The sequence below is a fragment of the Eubalaena glacialis genome, chromosome 1 (genome assembly GCF_028564815.1).
Source record: "Eubalaena glacialis isolate mEubGla1 chromosome 1, mEubGla1.1.hap2.+ XY, whole genome shotgun sequence".
NCBI lineage: Eukaryota > Metazoa > Chordata > Mammalia > Artiodactyla > Balaenidae > Eubalaena > Eubalaena glacialis.
In genome coordinates this window covers 119335116-119349679 of record NC_083716.1, presented here as the reverse complement: position 1 = coordinate 119349679, position 14564 = coordinate 119335116, and the positions used below count along the sequence as shown (strand labels likewise).

Here is a 14564-nt window from a genome sequence, read left to right as displayed (position 1 = left end):
CAACTCTGATACAGCTATACCTGCATACTGGAATTAAACAAGTAAGTAAAAGGATGGCAGATGTTGGGAGCCAGGTTCCTCACTGTTGGATTGGGGACGTACAGATAAGCAAGGGGAGAAGGCCGGAATTATCACGGAAACGTGATAATGGATTAGAGTTGGAAACATCAGTAAGAATTCATGTTTAACATACAGATTCAGATGGTAAACATGAAAATATTTACACATATGTATAAGTATACAGGTTCATATATTTCTTTGCTCTGTCAGTTAAGAGAGCCTAGAAGAAATGAAACCCCAGTGGTAAAGAGCATACCTAGCAGTCAGATCTTGGCTTCTAACACCATTCTCCAATAAAACAACCAGGGCTCCTAGAGAAATGGCTGACGCTAGGACTGGCTCAGGATATACAAAATGAGCCTGGAACATCTTAAAGTACCAGAACCACACACAGATGGCATATGTCAAAGGGGCACAGAAGCCAACTTAAAGAGTTTCCAATGACCAAATCTAGAATAATTTGAGTAACAAAATAAATAAAATCTCCCCTGCAAAAGAATTCCAAATAAATTAACTCCCCACTCCTTAACTGCGTACTGTGCATAGTGACTTCCTTCCAAAGAGTACATTATGAACAGGGAGACAACAGAGCAAACGTACAGTGGGGAAACCTACATTACTTCAGCCAAGCGATCAAGGTCAACATCAACAGTCATAAATCATGTAGAAAGTAGGTGCCCTTGATATGATGTGATAAAAGTGACACTTTATCTTTGTGATTTTCCTCTCAAAAACCCATAACCCCAGTCTAATCAAGAGAAAAGCATCAGGAACATTCCAACAGAGGGGCATGTTATGATAGGCCTGACCAGTACTCCCCCAAACTGTCAAAGTCATCAAACTGGGAAAATCTGAGAAATTGTCACAGTTCACAGAGCCTAGGGAGACATGACAACTAAATGTAATGTGGTATCCTGGATGGGATCCTGGAGCAGAAAATGGACCTCAGTAAAAACTAAGGAAACCTGAATAAACTATGGACTGTAATTAATAATGCATCAGGCTGCACTGGGTCTTCATTGCAGCATGCAGGATCCTTAGTTGCGGCATGTAGGCTCATAGTTGCAGCATGCAGACTTCTTAGCTGTGGTATGCATGTGGGATCTAGTTCCCCGACTAGGGACTGAACCCAGGCCCCCTGCATTGGGAGTGCGGAGTCTTACCCACTGGACCACCAGGGAAGTCCCTCCATTGTTTCTTTTTCTTGTGTTTCTGCCTGCCATTTTGTTTTGGTGGTTTTCTATAGTATTTTTCTCAGTTTCCTCTTTTGTATATTTTGTGTCTCTGTTCTAGATTTCTGTTTTGTGGTTAACATGAGGTTTGTATAAAATATCTCATAGATAAAATTGTCCTTTTTTTTTGCTAACAGCATCTTATCTTCATTTGCCTATACAGATTCCATCCTTTTCCTCTTCCCCTTTTGTGTTTTTGTTTCCCCAAATTATGTTGGGAGTTTATGTTGGAGTTTATTACCAAATTGAAATAGGGGAGTTTTTTACCAAAACTTTTTTATGTTGGGAGTTTATTACCAAATTGAAATAGGTATAGTTATTTTTTTTCCTGCCTTTTCCCTCTTTAATTTTTATGCTGTAATAAAGTGTTTTAAAACCTATTCTAATAAAGAGTTGCAATTTTCTGTTTCTATTTATCACCTTGCTCAGAGGTTTGTATATTTTGGCCATTTTGTTTCTGGTAGAAGAGCTCCTTTCAACATTTTGTAAGGCAGGTTAGTGTCGATGAATTCCCTCAGCTTTTTTCTGGGAAAGACTTTATATCTGGATGATAACTTTGCTGGATAGAGTATTCTTGTGTGACAATTTTTATCTTTTATTATTTTGGGAATGTCATTCCACTCCCTCCTGGCCTAGAGGGTTTCTGCTGAGAAATCTGCTCATAGACTAATGAGGGTTCCTTTGTAAGTTACCATCCTTTTTTCCCTTGCTGCCTTTAAAATTCTTTCTTTGTCATTGACTTTTGACAGTTTTAATATGCTGTGTCTTGAAACAGGTCTGTTTGCATTGAGATAATTGGTTTTTCTCTTAGCTTTATGGGCTTATATATCAGTTCCTTCCTCAGATTTGAGAAGTTCTCAGCTGTAATTTCTTTATGTAAACTCTCTGTTCCCTTCTCCCTCTCTTCTGATTCTGGGATACCCATTATTATAATGTTGCACTTCCTAAAAGTGTCAGATAATCGTCATGGAATTTCTGAATTTTTTTAGATCTTAATTCTCTTTCCTCTTCTCTCTGTATTATTTCTAGCTTTCTATCTTCAAGCTTGCTAATTCTCTCTTCCATATGGTCTGCTGTATTGTCAAGGCTTTCTAATGCATTTTTCATCTTATTTATTGAGTCCTTCATTTCCAGTATTTCTGTTTGGTTCTTTTTTAGAGTTTCAATCTCTTTTGTAAAGTTTTTCTTCTATTAATTAGTTTTATTCCTGAGGTTATTGAACTTTCTTTTTTTTTTTTTTAAACATTGGCTTTTATTTATTTATTTGTTTGTTTGTGGCTGTGTTGGGTCTTCGTTGCTGCGCATGGGCTTTCTCTGGTTGCGGCGGGCGGGGGCTGCTCTTCGTTGCGGTGCATTGGCTTCTCGTTGCGGTGGCCTCTCTTGTTGCGGAACACGGGATCTAGGCACGCAGGCTTCAGTAGTTGCAGCGGGTGGGCTCAGTGGTTGTGGCTCGCGGGCTCTGGAGCTCGGGCTCGGTGGTTGTGGCGCACGGGCTTGGTTGCCCCGTGGCGTGTGGGGTCTTCCGGGGCCGGGGCTCGGGCCCGTGTCCCCTGCATTGGCGGGCGGATTCTTGACCGCTGTGCCACCAGGGAAGTCCCTGAACTGACTTTCTGAGTTTCCTTGTAGCTCACTGAGTATCTTCATGATGACTATTTTTAATTCTCTATCAGTTACATTGCAATATCCCATGACTTTAAGTTTAGTTTCTGGAAAATTGTCATTTTCTTTTTGTAATACAGTATTACTCTGGTTCTTCAAAAAAAAAAAAAAAAGCATCAATATTGGTTCATTAATTGCAACAAATGCAGCATACTAATGTAAGATGTTAATAATAGGGGAAACTGTGGAGGGGAGAATTAGATATAAACAAATATATAAAAATTAAAAAGATAAAGAAAATCTTTCTAACTATTCTAGTAGTCACCCAATAGAATAGACTGCTCTACAAAGTAACATATCACCAGGAGTAACGGGGTATGAAGAATGAGTTCTGAATTGGAAGGTTGGATAAAGTCTCCACAGCTTTCCTCTATTTAATAGATGAAATAATTTTACATTCAGAATCAAGATCTAAAGTATTACAAAGTATTAAAATGCTTCCAAATCAATGAATAATTAAAATGTCATATTATCTAGATAATTGGTTTATTTATTCTGAATCTAGAAAATTTGTCATCTATATAAGGTAATATATGGTACCTCTGTGTTCAGAATATCTGATTAACATCAGATATGCTAATAATAGATTTATTTGTTTTATTATATTTATATGCTTACATATAAATATAATCTTAAGTATTTATTATTGATATATTTATACTTATTTGTAAGTGTTAGTTTATATTTACTATACTTATGTACTATATTTATACAGCTTTAGATTTTAATGGCATGGTGTAGTAGTACAATGATTCTCAATGCAGAATGGATCAAATTTAACCAAAGTTTCTTGGCTAAGGGAGAAATAAAGACAATTATGGGAAGAGACAAGGTTAAGCTATGGATGGCGAAAAGTGACTATGATAAGAAAAAAACAGCTAGAAAGGCAAGAAGGCATCTAAAATAACCCCAAAAGGTCATTCACCACAATGAACATTTCTGTCTGTGTGCAAGATTCTCTATGCCACAATGTCAAACATCCTTCCACCTTTAAGTGTTCAAAACATTACAGCAAGGCCAACAGGCACATGAAAAGATGCTCAACATCACTAATTATTAGAGAAATGCAAATCAAAACTATAATGAGGTCAGACCAGTCAGAATGGCCATCATCAAAAAGTCTACAAATAATAAATGCTGGAGAGGGTGTAAAGAAAAGGGAACCCTCCTACACTGTTGGTAGGAATGTAAATTGGTGCAGCCACTATGGAGAACAGTACGGAAGTCCCTTAAAGAACTAAAACTAGAGTTACCCTATGATCCAGCATTCCCACTCTTGGGCATATATCTGAAAAAGATGAAAGCTCTTAATTTGAAAAGATATTTGCACCCCAATGTTCATTTCAGCACTATTTACAATAGCGAAGACATGGAAACAACCTAAATGTCCATTGACAGATGAATGGATAAAGATGTGGTACACATATATAGTGGAATCCATGTACATATATATACTCAGCCATAAAAAAGCGTGAAATAATGCCATTTGCAGCAACATGGATGGACCTAGAGATTATCATACTAAGTGAAGTAAGTCAGATAAAGACAAATATCATATGATATCACTTATTTGTGGAATCTAAAGTAATGATACAAATGAACTTATTTACAAAACAGAAATAGACTCACAGACATAGAAAACAAACTTATGGTTACCAAAAAGTAAGGGGTGGGAAGGATAAATTGGTAATTTGGGATTAACAGATATACACTACTATATATAAAATATGTAAACAAGGACCTACTGTATAGCACAGGGAACTATATTCAATATCTTGTAATAACTTATAGTGGAAAAGAACCTGAAAAAGAGTATGTATATATATAACTGAATCACTTTGCTGTACACCTGAAACACTGTAAATCAACTATACTTCAATTTAAAAAAACACTAGAGCAAGATGAACTAAATTCAAAGACTCTTTTGACACTGAGTGAATCCATTTATTTCAGGGATCCTCTTACGCAAGCAAGGCAGTAGACAAAAATAAAGAGGCAACTTAGTGTAGTGTTTAGGAGTGCATGATGCACAGCTGAACAGCCTGGGTTGGACTGTAGCTTTGCCTTGCATTAGCCACGTAATCTCAGGCAAGTTTCTTAACTTCTCTCTCTGTTCCTTAGTTTCCACATCTGTAAAATGGAGATATAATAACAGTTCCTAACTTAGAAGGATGCTGTGAGGATGAAATGAGATAACCTACTTAAAGTTCTTAGCACAGTATCTGATACAAAGTAATGCTTGCTATTATTATTATTAGTTCAAAAATTTCTCAGTAATAAGCTATTTGGTCTTTGTTATGTACACAATTCATAAAGGGTAAATTCACCAGCTTTGCAGAGTTCCACAGTACCTCAAATCAGATGACAAAGATAGGCACAGAGCACACAAGTCAAAAAGGTCTGAACCCCAAAGTTTACCTTTTAATCAGTGGAACACATTTCCCACACGCACAATAGAAACAAGTAGTGGATATACTATTAGTAGCACAGGTGAAAGATGTGAGTAGGCTGGGCTGAGCATCTAGCTGTGATCCACACCACTGCCCTAATGGGGAGCATTCTATGGTACATGGGAAGGAAAGGACACAGTGGCCCCAGGGAGAATACATCTTCCCCTGGCACTGGAGCCGCTTGAAGATTACATCTTATTCTCAAGGACTTCAGAGAACCTATTCTGCACTGTACCAAGAACACCACAGCACTCACTGTATTAACAGTAAGAAACACTGTAACCCATAACACACACAAAGATTTTAAAATAAAAAATGTAGGGATTTGTTTTTATTTCAAAACCTGAATATGCTTTTGGCGATATCTTTTCAAAGGCAGGACCCTCTTTAATTGGCAATATCTCAGTACCAACTCTCAATCTCTCCGTAAAAAGTAGACTGACTAGTCTGTTTTCCCTATGGGTTTATATACCTCACTTTCTTCTTAAGCAAGTAATACTGAGCAGTGAAACCACTCAAAATTAGACCAAAAAAGAAAGTAAGGGAGAAGAGTTTAGAAATTTTACAGTCAATCAGGAAGTAAAATGTCAAGAATTAACTACATTTTTTAAAGTTAGCTATACACACTTACATTGCACACACATAAACCAAGATCTTGGTCTCCCAATAACATTCTCCAGTAACAGAATCAGAGATCCTCTGAGAAACGGCTGATCCCAGGGCTGGGGCAGAGAAAGAACGGGACATGTCTGGAACATCTTAGACCAAAAAGTAAGGAAGTGCTCAAAGAAGGATTGGGGACATGTTAAAAGGACATGGACCCAGACCGAAGGGGCTACCACTGGCCAAAATGGGGATGATTAGAGCATCAAAGTAAAATAATAATAGTAAAGAGTTATAATCCTTTGAATAAAGTAAGAATCCTTGAGTCCACAGTGATATAAACAAAAGATTAAATAAATGGGGCGGGGGGTGAGAATGGGGGGGTAGGGTAAAAAGTTCTTCCTTACTGTAGAAAAACAACTAATGTATCTAAAAGGAATGATGGAATAAGAAAAATCACCATTTGCCAATCATCATCATAATAACTGATGCAGACAAGAATCATCAAAGGATGCTGAACTAGTGGATGAAAGTTTGAGAAGCAACAGGACATTCACATAGTCTCAGAATATACCCCTACAAGTTACTTTTCAATTACAATAAAAATTTACAGTGGAGAAACCTGTCAGATATTACCTTAACCAACTGATTAAAGTCACCATTGCCAGTAATGGGGGCAGTCGACAGCATGTGCGTCCTAGTGTAAATGCACTGAGAAGTCAGCATTGTTTCAATGATTTCTCTGCCAAAAGCATAACCTAAATCTAATAATGAGAAAACACTGGAAAAACCCACCTGAGGGAGGCATTCTACAAAATAACTGGGCTGCACTATTTAAAATTGCCAATGTGATGAAATACAATAAAAGACTCCAGGATAAAGAAATTAACTCAGATTAAAGGAATTAATTAATTAATTAATCTCAGTAAGGTCTGTAAATTAGATAATAGCATTGTTTCAACGTTAAGTTCCTGATTTTCATCATTGTACTATGTTTACTTAAGTGAATTCCTTGTTTTTAGAAAATACACACTGAAATATTTAGAGGTAAAAGGGAATCATGTCTGCAACATACTTCTAAAAGGTTCAGAGAAAAAAATGAAGTGGGAGAGTAAGAGAGGAAGGGGGGAGGAGGAGGAGAGAGAAAAACAAATGTAACAAAATGTTGACATTTGGGGAATCTGTGAGGAGCATCCAGGAGTTTCTGCAACTTTTCTGTGTCTGAAATTATGTCAGTTTAAAAAAATTAAGTTGGATATAAAGTACTACATCTGTCAAAACTCATAGAATAGTACACTAAGATCTGTACATTATACCATAATAATAAAAGCTTATTCTAGATGTTTCATCAAATGTTGATGATTGGAACACTTCAGTAATTAAAAACAGAGGTTAGAAACCCACCAATCAAAATGAATACTAAATTCATGCCTGCTGTATGTTAAGCTTTAAATGATACAGTAGCACCAGTGAGGCTGGCTGTCACTTCTGTGCCCACAATGACCAGCAGCTCTCGTGACTTCCTGGCTGTACAGAGGCCTGCCACCTTCCTGTCACACTCCCCAGAAGGCCCTCTTGTGCTCAGCCGGGTAACGCTACATTCTCTTACTAATCAGTCTCCAAATACGTAAACCCGTTTGTTACAAGCAAACACAGACCTTAAATTTTTTTTTTTTTTATTAAAAACAAAAACAAAGGGAGAAGCCAAACATGATAGTGACAATCTCCGATGAGGGCAAACACGTTGCTAAATAAGCCTCAGGGAAACACTGCCGCTGATGCCAAGGCCCAGAGCAGGAGCCAGCCTCACGCCTGGCTTAGAACACAGGTTAATATCTTTCCAAGTATTTTTTAAAGATTACTATCACTCTAATAGTCAACAATTTTTTTCAAAACACTAATAAAACAAAGTGGCTGAGATGTCTCATACCTTGCTTTAGAAATACTATAAATTCCTTTACAGTCTGGTCCAAATGAACTCCATAATATACTACAGGTCTGAAATTGCGATGCTCAAATGAACGAATGAGGCGAACCGTAACGGTCACATCTTCGGAAGCCATGTGAAGAAATTCCTGTGGCAAGGGACAATAACATCAACTCATAATTATCTACAAGCCTGCACTTCCTCCATCAGCTCTTGGGCACCCAGCCCATCTCTCCCACCCTGCACAGTGAACAACACAGTCCCCACACCCAGGCCAGATTCCGGGGCAACCAAAGGGTCCCAAGGTCACTCCCACCTACCCACTGCGATCCTGGACAGCTCTATCACAGTCACGGATGTTCTGACTGGTAGAAAACTCACAGGGCACAGAAGATGAGCACAACTGACTCAAGGGTGTGGGTGTACAGGTATGGGGAGAAGTGGGTTGCACTAAACATGTGACCGCTCTGGTTTGGTACACCAGCAATCTCCTCATTTGGCCCTGAGATGAAGTACACTTATATTAGCGTCAACTATCAGGCTGCATTTTGTTTTGTTTTGTTCTTTTTGTTTTGGCTGCGTTGGGTCTTCATTGCTGCGTGCCGGCTTTCTCTAGTTGTAGTGAACGGGAGCTACTCTTTGCTGTGGTGCGCGGGCTTCTCACTGCGGTGGCTTCTCTTGTTGCGGAGCACAGGTTCTAGGCGCACGGCCTTCAGTAGTTGTGGCTCATGGGCTCTAGAGCGCAGGCTCAGTAGTTGTGGCGCACGGGCTTAGTTGCTCTGCAGCATGTGGGATCTTCCTGGACTGGGGCTCGAACCCGTGTCTCCTGCATTGGCAGGCAGATTCTTAACCACTGAGCCATCAGGGAAGCCCCAGGCTGCATTTTAATTTCACAAATGCTGCCAGATTTCAGGAAGGATTTAATCATGTGCCAGGGTATCATCCACCTTTCACACTATTATTTAATTTGAATATGTTTATTTCATCCTAAAACTATGTATTGGGTTGGCCAAAAGGTTCTTTCGGTTTTTTCTGTAAGATGGCTCTAGTAGCACTTGGTTGTCTTTAACTTCATTCAAAACAATTATGTTAGATTGTATTGTGACAGCTGTCATATCAGAGTGCATTTAAAAAAAGACTTATCGGGGCTTCCCTGGTGGCTCAGTGGTTGAGAATCTGCCTGCCAATGCAGGGGACACGGGTTCGAGCCCTGGTCTGGGAAGATCCCACATGCCGCGGAGCAACTGGGCCCGTGAGCCACAACTACTGAGCCTGCGTGTCTGGAGCTTGTGCTCCGCAACAAGAGAAGCCGCGACAGTGAGAGGCCCGCGCACCGTGATGAAGAGTGGCCCCCGCTCGCCGCAACTAGAGAAAGCCCTCGCACAGAAACGAAGACCCAACACAGCCAAAAATAAATATAAAAATAAATTTAAAAAAAAAAAAGACGTTTTCATATCACTAAAAAAAAAAAACTTATCAAAATTGGTGAATTTTTGTGTAGCCATTTTAATATTGAAGATGGAAGAAAGACAGCAACATTTTCGGCATATTATGCTTTATTATTTCAAGAAAGGTAAAAACGAAACCAAAATGCAAAAAAAGATTTGTGCAGTGTATGGAGAAGCTGCTGTGACTGATCGAACGTGTCAAAAGTGGTCTGCGAAGTTTCGTGCTGGAGATTACTCACTGGATGATGCTCCATGGTCGGGTAGACTAGTTGAAGTTGGTAGCAATCAAACCAAGACATTAATTGAGAAGAATCAACATTATACCACGCAGGAGACAGCCAACATACTCAAAATATCCAAATCAAGCACTGAAAATCATTTTCACCAGCTTGGTTATGTTCATTGCTTTGATGTTTGGGTTCCACATAAGTTAAGTAAAAAAAACCTTCTTGACCATATTCCCGCATGCGATTGTCTACTTAAACGTAATGAAAACGTTCCATTTTTAAAACAAATTGTGACAGGTGATGAAAAAATGGATACTGTACAATAATGTGGAACGGAAGAGATCGTGGGGCAGGCAAAATGAATCACCACTGACCACACCAAAGGCCGGTCTTCATCCAAAGAAGGTGATGTTGTATATATGGTGGGATTGGAAGGGAGTCCTCTATTATGAGCTCCTTCTGGAAAACCAAACGCTTAATTCCAACAAGTACTGCTCCCAGTTAGACCAACTGAAAGCAGTACTCGATGAAAAGCATCCAGAATTAGTCAACAGAAAACGCATAATCTGCCATCAGGATAACACAAGACCACATGTTTCTTTGATGACCAGGCAAAAACTGTTACAGATTTAATTCTATCATCAAACCAGGAGGTATTATACTCATTTACGGATGAGGAAAAACTCAAGAGAGATTGCACTAATTGCCCAAGGTCATATAGCTGATAAAAAATGAAGCCAGGATTCAAGCACCAATTTAATTCCAAATCCCATGCTCTCTCTAATGCACTGTTCGAAAAATCATCCCAAACTATTTCCTCCAAAAAATCTGCAAAGTTGCCAATGTTTTAAAAATGAAATTATGGTATATTTCTAACTAGTAGCAACTACTTCATGCTTTCAACTTTGCATACAACTTACAGCCATAATATGCAAGTACTAAAAAAATACCTGTAATGAGGGGAAAGCGGGGAGCAGGGGGGGGGGGGGGGGTGGGTGGTGGTGGTGGGATGAACTGGGAGATTGGGATTGACATGTAGACACTAATATGTATAAAATAGATAACTAATAAGAAACTGCTATATTAAAAATAAAATTCCAAAAGAAAAAAAACCTGTAATACTAACAGCATAAGAAAAGATGTCCAACCTCACCAGTAATCAGTGAAATTCAAAATAACAATGAGATATATTACTCATCAAACTGACAAACGAAAAAGTCTGACAATACCTAGTGTTGGCAAGGGTGCAGAACCAGTTAAGGCTGGCATCCAAACAGGTTCTACTTTTGGAGACAATTTGGCAATATTTAGTAAAGCTGAAGATTCACATACCTTTCAATCCAGCAATTTCATTCATAGGTAGGTGTCCTGGGGACTCTCTCACACATGGCACAAGGAGAACTGTAAAAGGACATTAATAGTAGCATCATTTGTTAATTGCAAAAACTGGAAACGACTAAATGTCCATCAGCAGGAGGATAGATAATTATGACATTTTCATACAACGAAATTAGTTCAAGCAGTGAAAATGAATGAACCTGAACTATGCACATCAACACAGATGAAATCTCAGGAACAGTAAGGTGAATGGAAAAAAATCAAGCCGCAAAAGCATCAGACTACACTACCATTTACATAAAGTTCAAAAGCGTAGCTTTTATTATGTTTAAAAGGAGATGATTAATTGTTCTTTCTGAGGCAAAGAAAGGATTATGCAATTAGGGAGAAGTAAAACCGGTGTTTCAATTATACTGGTTGCATTTTATATCTTAAGTAGGATGTTAGGTACAGGGATAGTATAAATTACTATTCTTTAAGCCTTTTAGTGTGTCTGGAATACTTCATAATATACACAAATAAGCCACACTAATTTGGCCTAGAAAGTCTCTCTGAATCATAAAATGCTTACACAAATATTTTACTAAGTTTGAGAGAATATACAGCATATTATGCATGAAAAGCAAAGGTTCAGTTGTTTTAATGCATAAAATAATTTGCAATTATAATTAGTATACTGTTTATAATTAAACAAGTGGTTTTTAAGGAACTAAAAATAATATTTTCCCTCTAAATTAAATCTTTTGATAATTCCATTATTAAATTAAATATTTTGATAATTCCATTATTAGCTACTACACTATTTGTTATTTTTTGTTGTTGTTTTATCTAATTCCTTTATTTTTGAGTATTGTGCAGCAAATTCCAGATTTCATATAATTTCACCCTATAACACTTCAGTATGTGTCTCTAACACTGAACACTTAAAAAAAAAAAAACTAAAATGTCATTATCATGCCTAACAAAACTAATAGCAAATACTCAATTTCATCTAATACTTAGTCCATGTTTGATTTTTCTCTGTCTCCAAAATGTCTTTTTACAGTTAGCTTGTTTGATTTAGAATCCAAAGTCTACATACTTTATTTCACTTATATATACAAAATTTTTAAACTTAGGAACATACAGTGCAAGCTCTTTATAATCTGCCTTTTAAATTAACTTCTTATGCACATTTTCCCATGTATTAAATATTTTTCTTCAATGATTTTAAGGTCTGTACAACATTCCATACTTCTTATCTCCAACATCTTATTATTGGACATTTAGCTTATTTTCAAATATATCACCCATGAGAAAGGCTTTGATATACATACATGAGAAATGACTCATGAGAAGTAGAAAACCTGGGCTCAAGATGAATAAGCGTATTTGTTAGATTTTTTGATACTGCCAAATTGCTCTGCAGAGGTATACATCAGTTTTCCCATGAACAGTGTATTCCTTGCAAACACTAGGTATTATAATAGAAAAATTATTATTACTTTTATCCAAATCAATAGGTAAAATAATATCTTTTTATTTATTTGCATTCTTTAGTGTGGTTAAACATGACCGAAAAACAAAACAAAACAAACAAACCAAAAAACCCTTACAAACAAAAAATGAAAATGTAAAACATATCAGAAAAGTGGACAAAGAATATGAACATAAAAATTTCCAAAAAAATATACTATTTGTTATTAAATCTGGTTTTACAGTGCTTCCCAAAAATTCTGACCCTAGAATCTACCAAATAATGGCAGTTCACAAAGACATTTACAATTTAAAATATACTGAGGTACTTAATAAAGAATCTCTCTCAAGAAAGGGATATTATAAAAGATTCCATATTTTAGAAGCAGTGTTAACAGGTTTGTGAAAATTATGACCAACTTCTTCCTCCTCTCACCAAGCCCCCAAAACAACAAAGAATCCCTCCAAAGCACACCACACACATACATCCAAACATGCTGGGAAGCCCTATAATGCAGTCCAAGTTCCCAAAGAGTTTAGAGCTGGACAGATCTAACTTAATTATTGACTCTACCTCTTAGCCCCAACACATAGTTGGATCTCACACACCTGGATCTCAATAAATAGTAGCTGCTTTTATCAACAGTCTTCTTGGGATTAAATAGGTTTGGGCATAAAGACAGCTCATGTAGGCAGCAGATAAAGATACAAGATTCCCAGGTACAGTGAAATAAATGATATAAATGGTCTAACCAAGGAGGCTGGGCAAGCTAGCATATGCATGCCTTATGAAACTTTTCTAATTATAGGTTTGTTTTTTCCACTTAATAAAAAGCTGCCCATATATTGTACTTAAATAGTTGAAGTTTTCAATTTAAAACTCCAAATTTGCATTAATATCTAATTTTGGTCAACAACATATGGTCATCTTCATCAGAAATTTGTTGTAATTTATACTCAGTAACTAAACCATATTAGCTACTATCAGAATGAAGCCATTATTTAATTTGCCTCAAGGACTGCTGGAAATACAGCTTGTTAGTTTAGAGAGCCAGACATACTGTAGAGACAGCTTGGAAAGCCAGTATTACAAATTATAAATGTGACATTTTCCCAGAAGGCTTGACCTACTTTAAAAAAATGAATCTGATCAAGTTTAAAAGGCATTCCTCAAATGAAGGGACAGAGAGGCAATTGGCTAAATTGTTAAGAAGTCAATAACATGAAAAGATGATCAACTTTACTAGTAACTAAAGAACTGAAAACAGAAATAGTAAGATATCAAGTTGCCATCAGATTGGTAAAATATTTTTAAATTAAAAACTGGCCACACCGGTGTTGGCAAGGGTATAGAAAAATATTTTATATACTCTTGCTAAGAACATAAAATGATACAGCCTTTCTGGAGAGGAGTGGGGTAATCTATATCAAAATTTTAAATTTGCCTACCCTTTGACGTGGCAATTTCTCTTCTACTAATTTACCTGGAAGATAATCACATCAAATATTTTAAAAATCCATGTGTTTATAATGATACGGTTTAAAACGCCAATTAGTCACTCTGGAGCTAAAAGGGCACTTATTTGTTTTTCTGAAAACTGGCTTACCAAGGTGGGGAGGTGGGCATTGAAAATAAGAAAAATAATCAAATTCTTATACAGACTGTATTTCAAGGTTACCAAATGGCTGATGAAAAAGTTCTTCTTTATAGAAGAATTACAGCTAAAAAGCACTGAAGGAATGATAGAATTTAAAAATCATGATTTACATATTTATCAAAATGGCTAAAACAAAACAGTGATAACATCAAATGTTGGTGAGGGTGCAGGGAAACTAGATCTTTCATTCATTGCTGATGGGAATGCAAAACCGTATAGCCACTCTGGAAAAGAATGGCAGTTTCTTACATAACTAAACATGTGCTTATCACAGACCTAGCAAATACACTCTTGAGTATTTATGCCAGAGAAATGAAAACTTATGTTCACACAAAAACCTATACATGAATGCTCATAGCATATTCACGTGTAATACCCCAAAACTGGAAACCCAAATGTCCTTCAACATGTGAATGGTTAAACCAACTGTGGTATATTCATATCATGAAACACTGAGTAATGGAATAAACTGTTGATACACGTAACAATTTTGATGGATCTTAAGAG

General features: G+C 37.1%; 1 protein-coding gene across 3 annotated transcripts in view; it reads right to left on the bottom strand.

Annotated features, from left to right (window-relative positions):
* Positions 1-14564, bottom strand: part of C1H2orf76 (chromosome 1 C2orf76 homolog) — an 85586-nt gene that overhangs the window by 47295 nt on the left and 23727 nt on the right. For 2 of the 3 annotated variants that reach the window (XM_061183158.1, XM_061183168.1), the window contains exons 2-3: positions 10939-11007; positions 7935-8079 (exon numbers count right to left, since the gene is read on the bottom strand). In XM_061183158.1, coding sequence (XP_061039141.1) covers positions 7935-8067 — 133 coding nt within the window. In that variant the 5' untranslated portion in view covers positions 8068-8079; positions 10939-11007. Of the gene's footprint in view, positions 1-7934; positions 8080-10938; positions 11008-13848; positions 13874-14564 lie in introns of those variants that run through there. The other variant, XM_061183178.1, reaches the window with a different exon arrangement.